Consider the following 17,909-nt stretch of genomic DNA (forward strand, 5'->3'; position numbering starts at 1 on the left):
TACCAGGTAACCACCTGTTCTTAATAAATTCATGCCAAAAAAGTGCCAGGTCATGAACATCTCCCTTTGTATTCAATGGCATCACCACCACTGAATTCCCCCAAAACAACATACTGAGGGTTATCATTGACCAGAACCTGAACTGGACCAGATGTTTAAATAATGTGGTGAGAAGCACAAGTCAGAGAGTGGACAAAAGCTAACTTGTCTCCTGACTCGTGTCTGAAAATTTACAGGTTTTTGTAATCAGGGATGTGATGGAAGGGTGAAGCTCAAACATTTAGAATGCGGGATATATCAGAGATAAAATAGCCCACTTGATAGTAAGCCAATTAATCATCTTAAAATATTCACTTCTTCATCACCAGGATATAAGGGGCAGTATGTTGACAGCGCCTTCCAAAACCAAACCCTCAAGAACAAGGGTAGCAGATACTGGGGAATATCACCACCTGTAAGCTTCCTTCTAAGACATGCACCATCCTGACTTGGAACTGTATTACTGTATCTTCAATGGGTCAAAAGCCCAAAATTCCTCCTTAACAGCTTGGTGGGTGTGCCAACTGCCACAGCTCAAGAAGGCAGCTCATAACCACTTTCAGCAATAACTTGGGACCAGCAAAGAAAAAAAGTCTGGTTTTGACAGCAAAGCTCACATTCCAAAGGTGAATCAAGGGGCAAAGCAAAAATACCCTCTTGATTCCCAAGTCTGCAATGGAACTTTGTTTGAATTTCTACGATGAGTGCCTTGGAAAAGATTTCTAAAGGTTCCTCAAGGGGAATTTTGTAATAGATGGATAAATAGTTTTGTTTAACCAAGTACTTTTATATACAGCTGAGTTTAGAATACTTTTAAAAAAGGTGCCTCGTGAACTCAATAGGCATTACACAAATGCAACTATACACGTTCTCACATTCATCATGCTAATTTTCAAAATCAACTCAGTGTGCAGGGTTAGGATTAACAACTGTTAATAATTTTTAAGTGACTTAAGTATTGGAGATAAAATGTCTTACGGAGAGGCTTGTGGATAACAGAGATAAACATGCCTAACAGAGGGCGGTTAGCTCAGTTGGTTAGATAACTAGCACGTGGTTCAGAGTAACAGCAAAAGTGTTGATTGATTCTAATTCCAGCTGAGGTACAGGTGGACCTCGCTCTTTGTTCAAAGCGCCACTTCACTGCTCCCAAGTTAGTTTTATTTAGTGAACAATCGACGATACCTATTGTTGACAATGCTACTGTAACTGGGAGCACGAAAAATCAAGTTTTGAGGTGTTCCAGGTGGGGGCGATGGTGGCCCAGGCATAGGTGAGCTCTGTCTCTTCAAGAAGACATCGGCATGAAGAGTCTGAATGGAAAGCTGTTGAAGGCTGTCTGAACCTGAAAATTGTTAACAGTAAGTGCTCAATAATATAAAAATGATTTCAAAGTTCATTTGATTAGACATTGAATGTTAATACTGTCTCAGACAGATAAACCTTCAAAACTTTTGAAGGGATACTCAAATTATTCAATGATAACCTCATTACATATGCAGTTATTTCGATTTTATGTGCGAATACTAGAATATAATTTAAAGATTTCAACATTCCTTAAAATGATTATTTACAATTGTAAAGCATGGAGCATGCTTTAAACATCCAGAACAAAATCACTAGGAAGAATAGAATTAACAGTTTAAAATCTGCAAGGTTTCTACAATCCCTACAGTGTAGAAGCAGACCATTCGGCCCACCACGTCCACATACTCCTTCTAAAGAGCATCCCACTCAGACCCATCCCACTACCCTGTAACCTTGCATCTCCCATGGCTTATCCACCTCACCTGCACATCCCTGGACACTATGGACAATTTAGCATGGCCAATCCACCTAACCGGCACATCTTTGGATTTTGGGGAGGAATGGAGGCACCTGGAAGAAACTCATGCAGACAAGGGGAGAACGTGCAAACTCCATACTGACACAGTTGCCCAAGGGTGGAATCGAACCCAGGTCCCGGTGAGGCAGTAGTGCTAACTATTGAGCCACCATGCTGCCTTCCACGAATACCTTTTTGTTACTAATAATTAGTGCTTTTCCAGCATGATTTATACCAATGCAACCTACTCATGGCTCTGAAATGGCAATTGAATGTACATCAAAATTATATCACAGTTAGAATTCAGATACAAAAATTGAGGCTCTGAACTATGGACTGCAAAAGTATAGATTACACCAAGTGTGCACAATCTGTACTTCAAGTCTCAGATTCATCATAATCTCATGTTTTTAAGGATTGACACAGATCGAGGAAATCTTCACTTGTTGATAACTGGCTGATTATAGAGGCACCAAGCACCATTTTGATTTAAAAAATACAAGAAAATCTGACCTAGCACTTTATTCCCATACTTTCAAAACACGGAGCCGAATAAATAGTCACTTACTGCTACTAGATTTGGGTATAGGTACAATATCCCATTCAGGTGGAGGGGAGTCTTTTTCACCCTCTGAGCTGCTGCTATTTCCCATTTCCTGACCAGAACCACTTGAAAGGAATTTTACCAGTGGTGAGGGTCTTCCATCTACTAATTTACCAGGCACTAAAAGTAAAAACTGACAATTAGTTCACAAAAACCTTTCCACATCAAAAATAAATTGCACACTATCAATCCGATGCATTTGCACAGAGCATGCACATGAATCCCTTACCTCTTTTTGGCAGGTTCCTTAGTTTTGGGCAATTTGTCAAGGTTGATGATACTATTTTGGCAGGAAAGGGTTTGCGTTGTTTGTTCTCTAATGGAGTAGTATATGGCAATTCCAGCGAACTTCAAAAGAAAAAGACCCAATTAATACTTCAAAAGAAAGCCACCCAATTACATTTACTCTTATTTTGATGCTAGGAGTGCTTTACCTTGACTTAATGTCATTCTGGGTTTCCTTTTTGACATTTCCTACTGGTTTCTTTCCTTTAGATTTTAAGACGTGGAACATATCTGCGTCATCTTTCTCTTTGATACACAATACCGTTTTCCCTTTCTTCTTATCTGAATCTGGAGACTAAAGATAAAAATCAAAAGCTGGTCAACTTCGGTTTGTAAATTTGAAGTGAAAACTTTCAGTACTTTTATTCCATCCCGACCTTTTGAAACACGCATCAAATAATTCACCAGTAATTCCATATCCTTTGTTCAATAACCAATTTTCCTGACTTTCCTGGAGTTCAACATTGCTTTCTTCATTTCTATTGCTACATTGGCTAGCTCAAGACTGGTGCATGAAGCAATGCCATAGACAAGGTGGTCAAAATAATTATCCTAATGTCATCCACACAATTTGTTCTTCTCTTCCAATATTTAAATCTCCTTTGACTGTACAGGAGATGCAATAACTGCTAATCTGCCTTTTTCCACAGCGCTTTCCAGCTGAAAACAATTGTTTTTTTCCCCTCCAATCTAAAATGATGAATTTAGTGCTCACAATCCAATTTCTACACCAAACAGACTAAAGACAGATTAGTCGACCACTTATCACAAGTGTGGCTGAGCCCCAAACCACCTGCCACTTCTCAATTTTCCATCCCATGTGTATTAACATCTGTCTTTTGTCTTCTAAAATGCTGTAGTAAAGCTTGCCTAAGCTTGAAAAACACCATGTTTCTTCTCATCACTTGGCAGCTTTTGTCCTGCATTTTTATCATTTCATTTAACTATCTCCTGTTCATTTTTCCCTACATGTTGTGCATCTGATTTATTAAAAATTGCTCTTTTCACACTGTTCTCTTATAAACTGCTCATCTGAAATATCTTCCACTTATGAAAGATTTAAATCCAATTATTAAGCTATTTAATCTTCAAACACTATGCTGTATTTTCTGATTTTGCTTCAATTTCAGAATTTGCAGGTCCCTATAGGATTAAAAAAGGCTGAATACATTCTACAATGCAACTTGCGAGCAGGGAGGAAAACATGAAGTTAGTGCTTGTTCCTGTTCTGAAGACAAAGAGCCTCAGACTTCACATCTTTGACCTTCAGCAAGTCGTGATTCATGGACATTATGCACAAATGAACACAAAGAAGGAGTAAAAAGAAATGGAAAAGTAGACTTGTATCTGCACACCTTTGGAAGCTGGCCTGAGATCAACAAGATGCAGAACAGATGAAGACAATGAATTCAGGGATATATCCTGCAGGCACATATTTGGAGACAGCCACAAAGCCAAATACATTATTCCTATTTGTAGAAGTGCAGCCAAAGTGACCAGAGCAATGTCCTGCTGTGTGTGTGTGTGGCAGGGGGGGGGGGGGGGGGGGGGGGGGTTGATTGTTGCATAATACTTTCAGAAAGTTGAAGATCAGCATGTGAATTAACGATCAACTATGGCTGCATCAAGAAGAATCTCATTTGAGACTTTGAAAAGGGCTGCTTTAGTGTCGAGAAAGATGGAAACTTAAATCGAGTGATTCAAACAGATTATGGGAGAAGTTGGTCAGAGATTCTGGGAAGTGACAGATAGAAGAGGAATCTCTTGAAGAGGATCTTGAAGGGTAAAATTGAATTTGACACGAGGCAGTAAATGGAGATGCCCAAAGCAGCAATAGTAAAGATTTTGTTAAAAAGGGCATAATTTTTCTTCCAATGTAAGCCACAGTATTTGAGAAGGGTTGAATTAACTCAATGTGCCTGGAACAGATCACATGAAATAGAATTTCAGGAAAGACAAGGAAAATGTTAAACTTTTAGAACTTCGCCACTTCAAGATAGAATTGTTCATATTGCAAGTAACCAACCTCCTTGAGGGGTGATTCTACATCTGGATTAGATGTTTCAGTGGTGGTGGAAGAGCTGTCATCATTATCTGCATCTTTTAATTCATCCTCCTGTGGTTTCCCTTTTACCCGTCTATCTCTATCCTTTTCTTCACGTTTTTTCTGTGCTTTAGTTTTGCGCTGTAACTTTACTCTCCCTGTGAAGAAAATTCATAATGTCAGAAGAAAACTCAACAAGATTCAAGTCATTATCGGTTGGCTTAGATTAACATTTGGATCCTAGATAGATTTATGCCAACTATACAGACTTGCACGGCATAAATGTACTCTGATGCCATGATAGGATTCAATTTATTCCAACCACCTACAGGCAAACCAGGAAAAGCAGTAAATACAAAGTACTTGGGCTCAAAACAAGACCGAAGAAATGGGAGTGAGCCACTTAAGAGCAGATTGATCTTCTTGTCCCTGGTGAGTGGTCAAAGGGGCAAAAATATATTTTTAATATTACTTCAATATGAAAAAAATTGCAAAAACCAAATATAAATGAACAGTCAACTCTAAACTCATTGTAGATTTATGTTTTTGTTGGTGTGCTAGGAGTTTCAGCTAGCATTTAAACTTATTTAAAAGTAGCACACTGCTCAAATTACAAACCTGGAGAAACCCATGCTAGCAGTTACAAATAAAAGTCAAGTTGATAGAAAGGTGATTTAGGCCAAATAAATTCACTACTTTCCAATAATCAGAAGTGGCTTAAGAGGCTGAGCTAGTTTTCAGCTATTTGATCTATTAGCAACTCTAGACACCATTCATTATGGATGATTGATCCTTCCCAGTTCAGAACAGGTCATAGAAATAACAAGAGTTCTTTTTCCCCCAGCAATATCTACGGTATGCAGTGAGACGAGAGATTTCTCAAAACTGAACAACCATGCCATATTCTAATAATGGTAGTTTTGAATACCAGCAACTCAGTCTTGTCTACAAACGACTAGAAAGCTGTAGGCATGTTACACGGCCATAACGAAAAGAAAGCAATCTTTAGTCACCTTTTGAGCATGCCGTGTCACGCCCAACTCCATTTCATTTTCATCAAATCAATTGCATAGCTATGCCCTGTAGTTTCCCCAGGGCACTTTGGCAAATTTGGATTGCTGGAAAAACTCCTTTTCTTTCAAATACACATAGTGAATAGATGTTACAGCTGTTGGAATTTAGCCAGATTTCCTGCAAAGATCAATAGTCAATTTGGTGCTAAATGAAACAAGTGCATTGTCACCCATTTCATTCAATTGCATCTAGGCCTGTAAACAACCAACCTGTCATTGGAGCTTGGCTTTCAGTGACTATTCTTGCCAAAGTGAAAAGGAACCTGTGCCAAAATGCAAACGCACATTAACTTTAAAGCTGGAAATACTGTTGTAGCTGGAAAAGCACAGGAGGTCAGGCAGTATCCAAGGAGCAGGAGAATCGACGTTTCGGGCATGAGCCCTTCTTCAGGAACATTCCTGAAGAAGGGCTCATGCCCGAAACATCAATTCTCCTGCTCCTTGGATGCTGCCTGACCTGCTGCGCTTTTTCAGCAACACATTTTCAGCTCTGATCTCCAGCATCTGCAGTCCTCACTTTCTCCTAGAAAATACTGTCGGACACTTGTTTGCTGCAATTTTAAAGAGGGAGAAAGCTGATCATTACACGCCAAATGATTGTGCAGTAAAAATCAAAGTAGGCAAATCCTGTGCAAAACTCTTCATGGGTTAGTTACAGGAAGAGTGCTTGGAAGGTCTTGTGTATAAACCTTCTTTTCAGAACTCAGGGTTCCAATTTGAGCCAGAGTAAAAGTATGATTAAGCAAGGCTATCACAACAATCAAAGCAACTGTTCATAAACTTAAATTTTCCCTATCAGGAGTCAGGATTCATACTGGCCTTTGAGCTTTGATATACTTCAACAACAGTGTGACTCACATTACATGGAGTGGACTGTGCCATCAACATTATTCCCATATGCATTGGAAGTCCGCCCAGAACAGATTATATAACACTATTGGTCTGAATTTTCTGTGGCCAGGAGAACCTCCTGAGAATACGTTCCTCATTAATTAGTAGAAACCACCAATTCCAGCAGCTAACTGCATTTTATTCACATCCCTCAACAAACTAAGTGGCTGAATTCAGATTGCTGACATTTAAAATGACTATTTACTCACCTTAAGTTCAAGATAAAGGGCAACACTTTGAATCCCTTTTCTCTCCAATCAAACATGCAATTACATGCCAATTTGGCTTCTTTTGTTTCTCGTTTTAAGTTCACATCAATAGCTAGCTGCTTCAGTGTGACTTATTCTGGATTAATCAATTGGACTGTTTCTTGATTTGAAAAAGTTGAACGCCTTTTACTATTATCGTCCTGTTACATTCTGCACAATGTTTCCCCACATTGATTAGCTGGGGGACCGTCTCTCAAATCATTCTAAAATGGAATGCTTGTAATCTTCACACTCATTTCTTCCACATGAGGCAGATGCCAGTTATGCCATTTCAGGAAGTACTTTGTAAACTTCAATAATCAACAGCAACTTCTTAATGTCGTCATTTAAATGTAGCATATTACAAGTAGTATTACTGCAGCGGTTGCTACATCAGCCTCAGTTCAACAAATCACAGGGAAAGAATCCTGCGGCTGTCATTTTGGAGGTCAGTCATCTGCGTTCCAGAGCATCTCTAAAAATATCTATCCTGAGAAATGACAAACATTTTTACAAACATGTTACGACATAGCACTAGACCAGACAAGGCCTTGACACAACCAGTTACCAAAATATTCTGGATTAGTGGTGCTGGAAGAGTACAGCAGTTCAGGCAGCATCTGAGGAGCAGTAAAATCGACGTTTCGGCCAAAAGCCCATCAGGAATAAAGGCAGAGTGCCTGAAGGGTGGAGAGAGAAGCTAGAGGGTGGGGGTGGGGAGAAAGTAGCATAGAGTACAATAGGTGAGTGGGGGAGGGGATGAAGGTGAAAGGTCAGGGAGGAGGGTGGAGTGGATAGGTGGAAAAGAAGATAGACAGGTAGGACAAGTCATGGGGACAGTACTGAGCTGGAAGTTTGGAACTAGGGTGAGGTGGGGTGGGGGGAAATGAGGAAACTGGTGAAGTCACATTGATGGGGTTGAAGTGTTCCGAGGCAGAAGATGAGGCGTTCTTCCTCCATCTGGGTGGTGGGGGAGCGGCAGTGAAGGAGGCCCATGACCTCCATGCCCTCGGCAGAGTGGGAGGGGGAGTTGAATTGTTGGGCCACAGGCGGTGATTGGTGCAGGTGTCCCGGAGATGTTCCCTAAAGCGCTCTGCTAGGAGGCGTCCAGTCTCCCCAGTGTAGAGGAGACTGCATCGGGAGCAACAGATACAATAAATGATATTGGTGGATGTGCAGTAAAACTCTTGATGGATGTGGAAGGCTCCTTTAGGGCCTTGGATGGAGGTGAGGGAGGAGGTATGGGCACAGGTTTTGCAATTCCTGCGGTGGCATGGGAAGGTGCCAGGATGGGAGGGTGGGTTGTAGGGGGGCGTGGACCTGACCAGGTAGTCACGGAGGGAACAGACTTTGCGGAAGGCAGAAAGGGGTGGGAAGAGAAATATATCCCTGGTGGTGGGGTCTGTTTGGAGGTGGTGGAAATGTCAGAGGATGATTTGGTTTATGCGAAGGTGAGCACCAGGGGCGTTCTGTCCTTGTTACGGTTGTAGGGGTGGGGGTCTGAGGACGGAGGTGCAGGATGTGGACGAGATGCGTTGGAGGGCATCTTTAACCACGTGGGAAGGGAAATTGCGGTCTCTAAAGAAGGAGGCCATCTGGTGTGACCGGTGGTGGAAATGGTCCTCCTGGGAGCAGATACGGCGGAGGCGGAGGAATTGGGAATACGGGATGGCATTTTTGCAAGAGGTGGGGTGGGAAGAGGTGTAATCCAGGTAGCTGTGGGAGTCAGTGGGTTTGTAAAAAATGTCAGGGTCAAGTCAGTCATCATTAATGGAGATGGAGAGGTCCAGGAAGGGGAGGGAGGTGTCAGAGATGGTCCAGGTAAATTTAAAGGTCGGGTGGAATGTGTTGGTGAATTTCATTCCTCAGGATAGATTTCCTAGAGAAAACTTTAAAGGAGGATAGATATTTTCAAAATAATCTGCTCAGTCATACTATTACACATTTCTGGAGCACGAGATTTGAACTGGCCCTCCTGGCTCAGAGGTTGGAACACTACCACTGTGCCAAATGATCCTCATTCAAGATATTTTTATCAAGCTGCTCAGAAGTGTTACAATATACAACTAGAACAGGTGTACTTGAACCTGGATCTCTTAGCTCAGAGGTAAGGACACTACTACTATGCCATAAGACCCTGTTCCTCAGGATAATGCCCTAGGTCCAACCATGTACATTTACTTCAATGACTTTACTCCATTATTTCTCCAAAAGAGAGATGCAAACAATGTTCTGCACCATTCAAAGCTCCTTAGTTACTGTCCAAATGTAGTAAGATATGGGCAACATTCAGGTTTGGACTGAAATAACAAGCATCATTCGTGCAATATTAAACGATAGGCACTGACCATCTTCAGCAAGAGAAAAATCTAACCAATGCCCCAAGACTTTCCAAGCTTTACCATCAGTGACATTCCTCACCCCGCGCAACCTCCCCCCTCCCCATCAACAACCTGGTGATTACCAGGTGACCAGAAGCTGACTAGACTAGCCATATAAACATAGAGGGATCTACAACAGCAGATCAGAGCCTAGGAATCCTGCAATGCGCAAGTCATCTCTGGAATCCTTAAAGTCTAATCACTATCCACTTGCGTGGACACCAACACAAAAACACAGTGCACCACCTGCAATGTGAACACACAAAACACACAAAAAACAGTGCACTACCTGCAATGTGCATTGCAGAAATTGACCAAGGATCCTTAGGCTGAACCTTTCAAACTCTCAAACATTTCGATAGTCAAGGGCAGATGTGAGCACCACCACTGGCAAGTTCCTCTCCAAGACACTGACCATCATGACTTGAAAATATATTGCCATTGCTTCACTGGGTCAAAACTCCTACAGCTACCTCCATTACAGCATTGTGGGTGTACTTGCACTAAGTAGTCTGCAACAATTCAAGGAGGCAGCTAACCACCACCCTAAATGCAATTAGTGTTGGGCAATAAATGCTGGCCCAGTCAGTCATATCCACATCCTAAGTGAATAAAATTCTGCCACTTTTATGACTTGAGATAATCTAGCTACAGTTTAAAGTAACAAGAATGCGATACTCAGCAAATATTAAATTTGCCTTTAATTGGCCTCAGATTTAAAAGTTGTATTCAACACTCCCAGAGCAGGTACAATCACCCAACTTCGCCTAGACAGATGACTGTATCAGGCAAATAGTATTTCTAATTTCCTGAATTGCACCAAGACGGAGTAATCAAAGGAAGAGGGATTTCAATTAACAAGTTTATTGGGTAAACCTAACTGGTACTAGTGTTGTGAAGGATGGATTTTTGCAAAGTACAGGAGATTGATTTTAAATCTACTACCATGCAATGAAAAGGTGCTAAATAATAATCTTGCTGTAAATGAGCCAATGGTCACAATATGATGGAATTTTACATTAAATTTGAAAGAGACGCAGTTCAAATCAGAAACTAGGATCATAAATTTAATCAAAGGACCTACAAGCCTATAAAAAAAGGACCAAACCGGTTATAGTGGATTGGGAAGCTGTGTTAAAAGTTATGACAGTAGGTGGTTCTTTAAAACGTTACCTTTTTGCCTAATAAACAGCTTACAATAAAATTTAAGGCAAAAAAAATGTTCCAGCCATATTTTACAGAGAATTATATTAGATCAAAGGAAGAGGCTCAAACTTGCCATAACAAAATAGTAAACCTGAGGATTGGGAGAATTTCAGAATCTTGCAAAAAAGTCACGAGTATGATTAAGGAAGGGAAAACATAGCAGTTGGTCATTGGACAGAAAACAGTAGGAATAAATGGCTCGTTTTCAGGTTAACAGGGTGTCACTAAAGGTACTATGGTAAGGACCAATGCTTGGGCACCAGTTATTTAAAATCTAAATTTATGACTCATAGGGCTTGAAAAGTAATATTTCCAAATTTACAGCTGGCATAACACAAAGTGGGAATGTGAATTAAAAGGAGGGTGCAAAGATGCTCCAAGGGGATTTGGAAAGACAATCAATGGCCAAAAATCTGGCAGATGGAATACAACATGGAGAAATGTTGGAGGCTTTGCATTTCTGTTTTTCTTCCCAAATGCAAGTGTTTTTGAAATGGAAAAGGGCTGGAAGTATGCGCGGCAAAGTGGCTCAGTGGTTAGCACTACTGCCTCACAGCACTAAAGACCTGGGTTCAATTCCCACCTCAGGCAACTGTCTGTGTGGAGTTTGCACATTCTCCCAGTGTCTGTGGGTTTCCTCCGGGTGCTGCGGTTTCCTCCCACAGTCCAAAAAGATGTGCAGGTCAGGTGAATTGGCCATGCTAAATTGCCCGTAGTGTTAGGTGAAGGGATAAAATGTAGGGGAATGGGTCTGGGTGGTTTGTTCTTCGGAAGGTCGGTGTGGACTTGTTGGGCTGAAGGGACTGTTTCTACACTAAGTAATCTAATCTAATCAAAGTATTGAATTTCAAAGCGACTAGGGTGCCTGTGTTCACGGGTTATTGAAAGTAAATATGTGGGTATGGGCAACTGCGAAAGCAAATTGTATGCTGGACTTTTTAAAAATAAGATAATGAGCATCAAGGAGTAAAGGTATGTTATTACAATCAAAGAGCCCTTTATTAGTGTACAATTTTGGTTTCCTTACACAAGGAGAGATATACTTGCCAAAGGGAACACGACAAACTTCACTGCTTTAGAAGTTCTCGGATTAAAACCAAGAACTGATCTTCTGACACATACCAGGGAGAGTCTTTTTTAAAAAAAGAATTTGCAGTGTGATTGAACATGATACTAATTACTATTATAGACATGCCAAATTATACTGTGCTAAATTTCATAATAAACCATGAGTTGCAGTGTGATAGAAACATATAATACTTCAATTTCTCATATTTTAGTTACAATTGGCTTTGACACAAAAGGGATTTTCATGCAATTACTGCAGTGCAACTATATTCAAGTATCTTGTGTAAGAGGCAAAGACTCAATTAAAAATGTAATCCCCGTGCTGAATTTTTGTGGAATCCTAAGCATTCCCAATTTTGTTTTCCACCTTGCTCCTGGGACTCTCTTCTGAATTTAATGCTCTGCTAATAAATCTTTTCTGCATTATTCACTTCCAATCATTGACCTTGCCATCTAACAGGTCTCCTTACTTCAAATATCTCAACAGCTAGCAAGGTAATTTTCAACCATTTACTTGTAATCACCTCAACACCCACATCCTTCAAATCAATTTATTTTGCATAAATCCAAAACCAAAATCTGTTCCACTAACTGTTTACATCATAACTTACAACAGTTCCAAATTCCCAAGTTTTTGGCATACCATTTCCCATAATACTTTGCAGCAGCTAATTTGCTCGGTCCCTCTAGAATCCACGCCCATCACACACGCACTTCAATCTTAGTTACTTCAGATGAATGTTGCCATATTTCTTTAAATTCAAATGGTACAGAGTTGAATGTAACTGATGCAACACCAACGTAGACATTCATCACAGCACTTGATGTGACCCAGCATGCTTAAGTGGCTTCACTCTTGTACCAAAGCAATTCAGTACACCAGAGTAGCTTAAATGCCAAAATGATTTCTGGCCCATTTCCACAGCCAAACAGCCCATTAAATTTCTTTCAACTACTACACATTAATGAAGTGAGAAGCTCATGAATTTCATCATGGTTGATAACATCTGAGAAGATCCTCTATTGTTCTCCTCCCAACCACTTGCCTATGATATCTGCTTTCTGCACCTTGGCCTCAATAGCTGAAAGGTGCTGACCTATTTATCATTCTGACCTTCGTGCTAACTGAAGATGCAAACTGTTTCGTCTCCTCAGCCACTACCTGTCTCCCACTTTATTAAATGGCTATAACTCTTTCCTCAAAAAGACAATGCTGTTTGCCTGTGCAAATAACCTTACCATCGCAAATTACCTTTGTGCCCATCTTTACTACAGCTCTTAGTTTACATTTCTTCAATGATACTTTTCATCTTTGCATAGAAGCCCCAACCAAAAATCAAACAGAATTCCCAGTTATTCAGACAGCATGCTTTCCTCTCTGGAGCCTATGACATGATTAAAAAATAATATTAGTCTTATTAATAATAATCTTCCTCCTCCATTTATCCTCCATTGTCCAGCTTGTGGGACTTGTCACTCAGGTTCCTTTCTCATCTGGTTGCAAGGGAAGCAATATAAGCAATTATTTCTCTTCCTGCTCTCAGCGATACCGTTGAATCCTTCAGAGGATTCGGTGTTTCCTTCTCTTCCTCATCTACATGCATTGTATGATGACTTGGGGTCAGCTCTCACATGCAAAGTGTACCAAATTCCATTTCCTGCTTCAACATACTGTGTGCAATTCTGGTCTCCTTGCACATCAGGGAAAATTACACCACAAGACAAAGTCAGGTTAAGACCTTCAAACAGTACCACTCTTTCATTAATGTTGCTGCACTCCCCAATCACACTGAAATTAATATATGGCACAGCCTGTAATTACTTAGAGCAGTTTCTGACCAAATATTTTATCCACCACAATTTCACCTCTAACTTCTCTCTTGACTGCGTTGCCTGGACTCATTTTTAACTTAAAATCACATGTGCCACTCTCAGAGATTACACATTCAATTGTTATCCTGCGCAGCCATCACTCTTCTCTTCATCTCAAATGCTACTAATGCTATCCATAACCACAAAGAAACATATGGCTTAGGAACAGAAGCACATCATTATTTCCAATCACTTGTCCTCACTAATCTATATTGTTTGCAATAGCATCCTAAAACACCAACTTAAAATAATCTAATGGCTTAAATTGCAACATCGAACTCTAAATATTAACTGTTTCTCTATGCACAGATGCTGCCAGACATTGTGTCATAAAGTCGTAGAGATGTACAGCATGGAAACAGACCCTTCAGTCCGACCAGTCCATGCTGACCAGATATCCCAACCCAATCTAGTACCACCTGCCAGCACCTGGGCCATATGCCTCCAAACCCTTCCTAGTCATATATCCATCCAAATGCCTTTTAAATGTTGCAATTGTACCAGCCTCCACCACTTCCTCTGGCAGCTCATTCCATACACGTACCACCCTCTGTTTTGAAAAAGTTGACCCGTAGGTCTCTTTTATATCTTTCCTCTCTCACCCTAAACCTATGCCCTCTAGTTCTGGAATCCCCGACCCCACTGAAAAGACTGTCTGTCTATTTATCCTATCCATGCCCCTCAATTTTGTAAACCTCTATAAAAGATCACCCCTCAGCCTCAGATAGTCCAGCATGTTCAGCCTCTCCCTATAGTTCAAATCCTCCAACACTGGCAACATCCTTGTAAACCTTTTCTGAACCCTTTCAGGTTTTTCCAATAGGAAGGAGACCAGAATTGCACACAGTATTCCAACAGTGACCTAACCAATGTCCTGTACAGCCACAACATGACCTCCCAACTCCTGTACTCAATACTGACAATAAAAGAAAGCATACCAAATGCCTTCACTATGCTATCTACCTGCGACTCCACTTTCAAGGAGCATGAACCTGCACTCCAAGGTCTCTTTGTTCAGCAACACTCCCTAGGACTTTGCCATTAAGTGGATAAGTCTTGTTAAGACTTGCTTTCCCAAAATGCAGCACCTCACATTTATCTGAATTAAACTCCATCTGCCACTTCTCAGCCCACTGGCCCACCTGTCCACTACACCTCCAATTTTGGTGTCATCTGTAGTGGACAGCGATGAGGGATGTCGTTCTCCAGCACTTCCGGTTTTTATTTCAGATCTCTGGCATCACAGTATTTTGCATTTATTGGCTTAAATACCTTTAGTACCATCAATCAAATCACCTCACCCTGAAACTTTCCAATCTTTGGATGTTAGTATTGTGCATGCTTTTGGCCGCAAGACATTGGAGTAGAAGGCCACTCAACTCAGTTCAAATTTATTCCATGGCTGATCAAATAATTCTCAACTCCACTTTCCTGCCAAATCCCCATAACCCTCAATTAAAAAATCTCTCTCAACCTTGAATATACTTAACGACAAAAAAGGAATGCGATGCTGGAAATCTGAAACAAAAACAAAAATAGCTGCAGTGCTGCCATGTCCTTCTGTTTTGAAAGACTACAACGCCCCCTCTCAAATCCTACCACCACCTCCCCCACAGCCCCAATTAGTGTACAGCCCTCTCTATCGACCTAGTTATTCAGTTCATCAGGACACTTGCCACAGCACAGTTCAAGTGAAGCCTATTTCACTGAAACTATTTCTTCCTCATCCCAGTAATGGTGCCAGTGCCCCACGAACCGAAACTCATTCCACCCACAAAAATTTCTGAACCATGCATTTAACTCCTTGATGCTATTTACACTATGCCAGTGGCTCAGGTAGTAATCCCAAGCATACCACCTTGGAGGCTCTGCTCTCCAATTTACCTAACTGATCAAATTCTTTCAGCAAATCTCCTTACTAGTCCTATGTTGCAGATCGTACACGATCTGTGTGTACAAACATTTATGGCCACACCTAGATCCTTCCCCATCTGCTCCAAGTTCCTCTCCAGCCCTGAAGAGATAGGCTCTAATTTTAGGAGCCTTACTGTTCTGGACAGTCATAGTCAACATGAAACATCAGCCATTTTGCTCTCCACAGATGTTGGCAGATATGCTAAAGATTTTTGAGCACTTTGTTTCTATTTTAGGTTCAGTATGTGCAATATTTTGCTTCTATATTAGCAACCATGCCTTCCGTGGTCTTGTGTTTTATGGAAAGCCTGTATATCAGCTTCTTTACCCTTGAAAACCCAGAACTTGGCGAAGATTTTGGTCATACTGCTAACATAAGGACATGGGAAATAAGAGGATGGACTTTCGGCCCCAAGGCTGCTCAAATTCAATAAGATAGTTGAAATTCTACATCAGCTGTTTTTCAACCTTTCTTCTATTACCACAGTGCCAAAAAATCTTCTATTTGAACACACTCATCCATAGCCCACTGAAATTAATAATTTAAAAAATCCATTGCACTCAGTGAAGGAATTTCTCATATTGGTCCTAAATGGCTAACCGTTTATTTTAAAGAGTATGGTACCAGGTTTTAGTGGCTCCAGCCAGAGAAACTTATCAGCATCGACCATGATTTAGCCCTCTTTAGAATTTCATGTTTCAGTGGGATCAACTGTTTTCTAAACACCACTGAAAATGACAACCTATTTTGATTTGACACAAATTTCTCTTATGCTTTCGTAAAAGGCAGAGGTATTTCTTCTTTATCAAAAACATTCGATATAAATGCATTTTGTTTTCTCAAACCATTACCTTTAGTTTTTGATGCTGGAGATGGAGGCTGTTCTGTAAAGACATCTAATGTTGGAGATTCTGGTAATTCACAATCTCTGTCCACTGTATCTCCGAGGCTCATAATATCAGAGTCCTCTGAGCTGTGCCTTGTATTTGCATTGTCTATACACGAAGTAACAGGAGGTGACAAATGTGAAACAGTGTTCTCAATTTGTTGCTCCTGTTGTTGAGGCACTGCTGGTAATTGTGGTAATGACTGTAGATCTGGTTGTATTGGTGTCTGTTGCTGGTGTGTTTGGTGAAACTGTCTTGATGTCTTGGTTCGCCTGTTTGTCTGGCTCTGGGGTGGATTTGCCTCAGAAACGATGCCATTAGCTTTTGTAGCAGATGTACTAGGTACTGTTGGAGTAGATGTTCTTCCAGTGCTATTGGAGTTATTTGAAAAACTGTTTTTTAGTTTAGGATTTTCAAATTCTAAAGAGTTTCTGTTACTGTGCAACTGTGATGCAGCAGGGATCTGCTTGTGGTTGGCTACACTGGGTCTTGAAGAACCACCTCCTCCAAATACTCCTCTTGAAGAATTGTGATTTGAATCTGATCCAAGTGCATTTAAACTGAAGACAACAAAAAAATTAAGAACTTAGGACTGTTTCACTTATCCAAAATCTAATTGAGCACAAAAAGAATACTCAGTATTTTGTTGGTGCATTAGAATAGAAGTATTAAAAGAATTAGACATAAGTAGAATTTACTGTAAAATACTACTGTCAAGATCATGCAACTATTACTATGGAACCAATTACATACAAGATTACAAATACTTTACAAGTGTTTATGAAGAGATTTTAATACCACAAAATGGGCTTGTACTATGGATACAAAACAAAATATGCAATTTTCATTGTATTGAAGGTATGAGCATGAAAAAGAAAAAAGAAAACCATCAACCGCTGGAGAGGCATGGCTAAGAAATGTTGGTACAAAATGTATAAAAACAATAACATTTGCTTGTCTAGTGGCCAAAACAACATAGGCATGTTCTCTCATCAGCCCACCATCTCCTACTGGAGCAGGATAAATACTGCACAAATTTGAAACTTCAAGGTGCATAAAGAAGTTCAAGGAGGAGGGAACAGTACTTGATCCCTTTAAGCTTGAAGAAAAAAACTATGGTATCAAGTACGGAGGTTGAGGCCAAGCACTGGTTTTTAAAAAAAACATCCAGGTTCCCAATCTTAGGATTTGTTCAAATATGTAATGGTTAGATTTACAGGCTACACTTGAAGGGAGTTAAATTCAAAACTAGTCTGATTAAATATTACTCTAATAAATAATCAACAAAACTACATGCAGGGTTTTGTAGAAAGAAAGTTGAAGTAAATGGCATGCTTACTTTGTACGCAAACTAGATTCATTATTCAGAGTGTACTTTAGGATATAATATAGGAGACATATAGCAAAATTAGCATGCTTAAGAGAAAATAATGAATTTGCACCCATGCTTCCCAACCTTTATCTCTGGGGTTATTCTCACCTTATATCTGCGTTGTAGATTAATTGACAGAGATTGCCATGATTAAATGGGCTGCAAGGTGGCTCAGTGGATAGCACTGCTGCCTCACAGC

At 40.4% G+C, this 17,909-nt stretch overlaps 1 protein-coding gene across 3 annotated transcripts in view; it reads right to left on the reverse strand.

Moving 5' to 3' along the window:
* Positions 1-17,909, reverse strand: part of tmem131 (transmembrane protein 131) — a 202,805-nt gene that overhangs the window by 16,737 nt on the left and 168,159 nt on the right. For all 3 annotated transcript variants that reach the window (XM_043692263.2, XM_087988350.1, XM_043692264.2), the window contains 6 exons: positions 16,303-16,898; positions 4,780-4,955; positions 2,903-3,048; positions 2,698-2,816; positions 2,433-2,588; positions 1,225-1,384 (listed from right to left, as the gene is read on the reverse strand). In XM_043692263.2, the coding sequence (XP_043548198.2) occupies positions 1,225-1,384; positions 2,433-2,588; positions 2,698-2,816; positions 2,903-3,048; positions 4,780-4,955; positions 16,303-16,898 (1,353 nt within the window). The remainder of the gene's footprint in view (positions 1-1,224; positions 1,385-2,432; positions 2,589-2,697; positions 2,817-2,902; positions 3,049-4,779; positions 4,956-16,302; positions 16,899-17,909) is intronic.

This window comes from Chiloscyllium plagiosum, unplaced genomic scaffold, assembly GCF_037043375.1.
Source record: "Chiloscyllium plagiosum isolate Xiang-an unplaced genomic scaffold, Cpla_swu_hap1 HiC_scaffold_6, whole genome shotgun sequence".
Lineage (NCBI taxonomy): Eukaryota > Metazoa > Chordata > Chondrichthyes > Orectolobiformes > Hemiscylliidae > Chiloscyllium > Chiloscyllium plagiosum.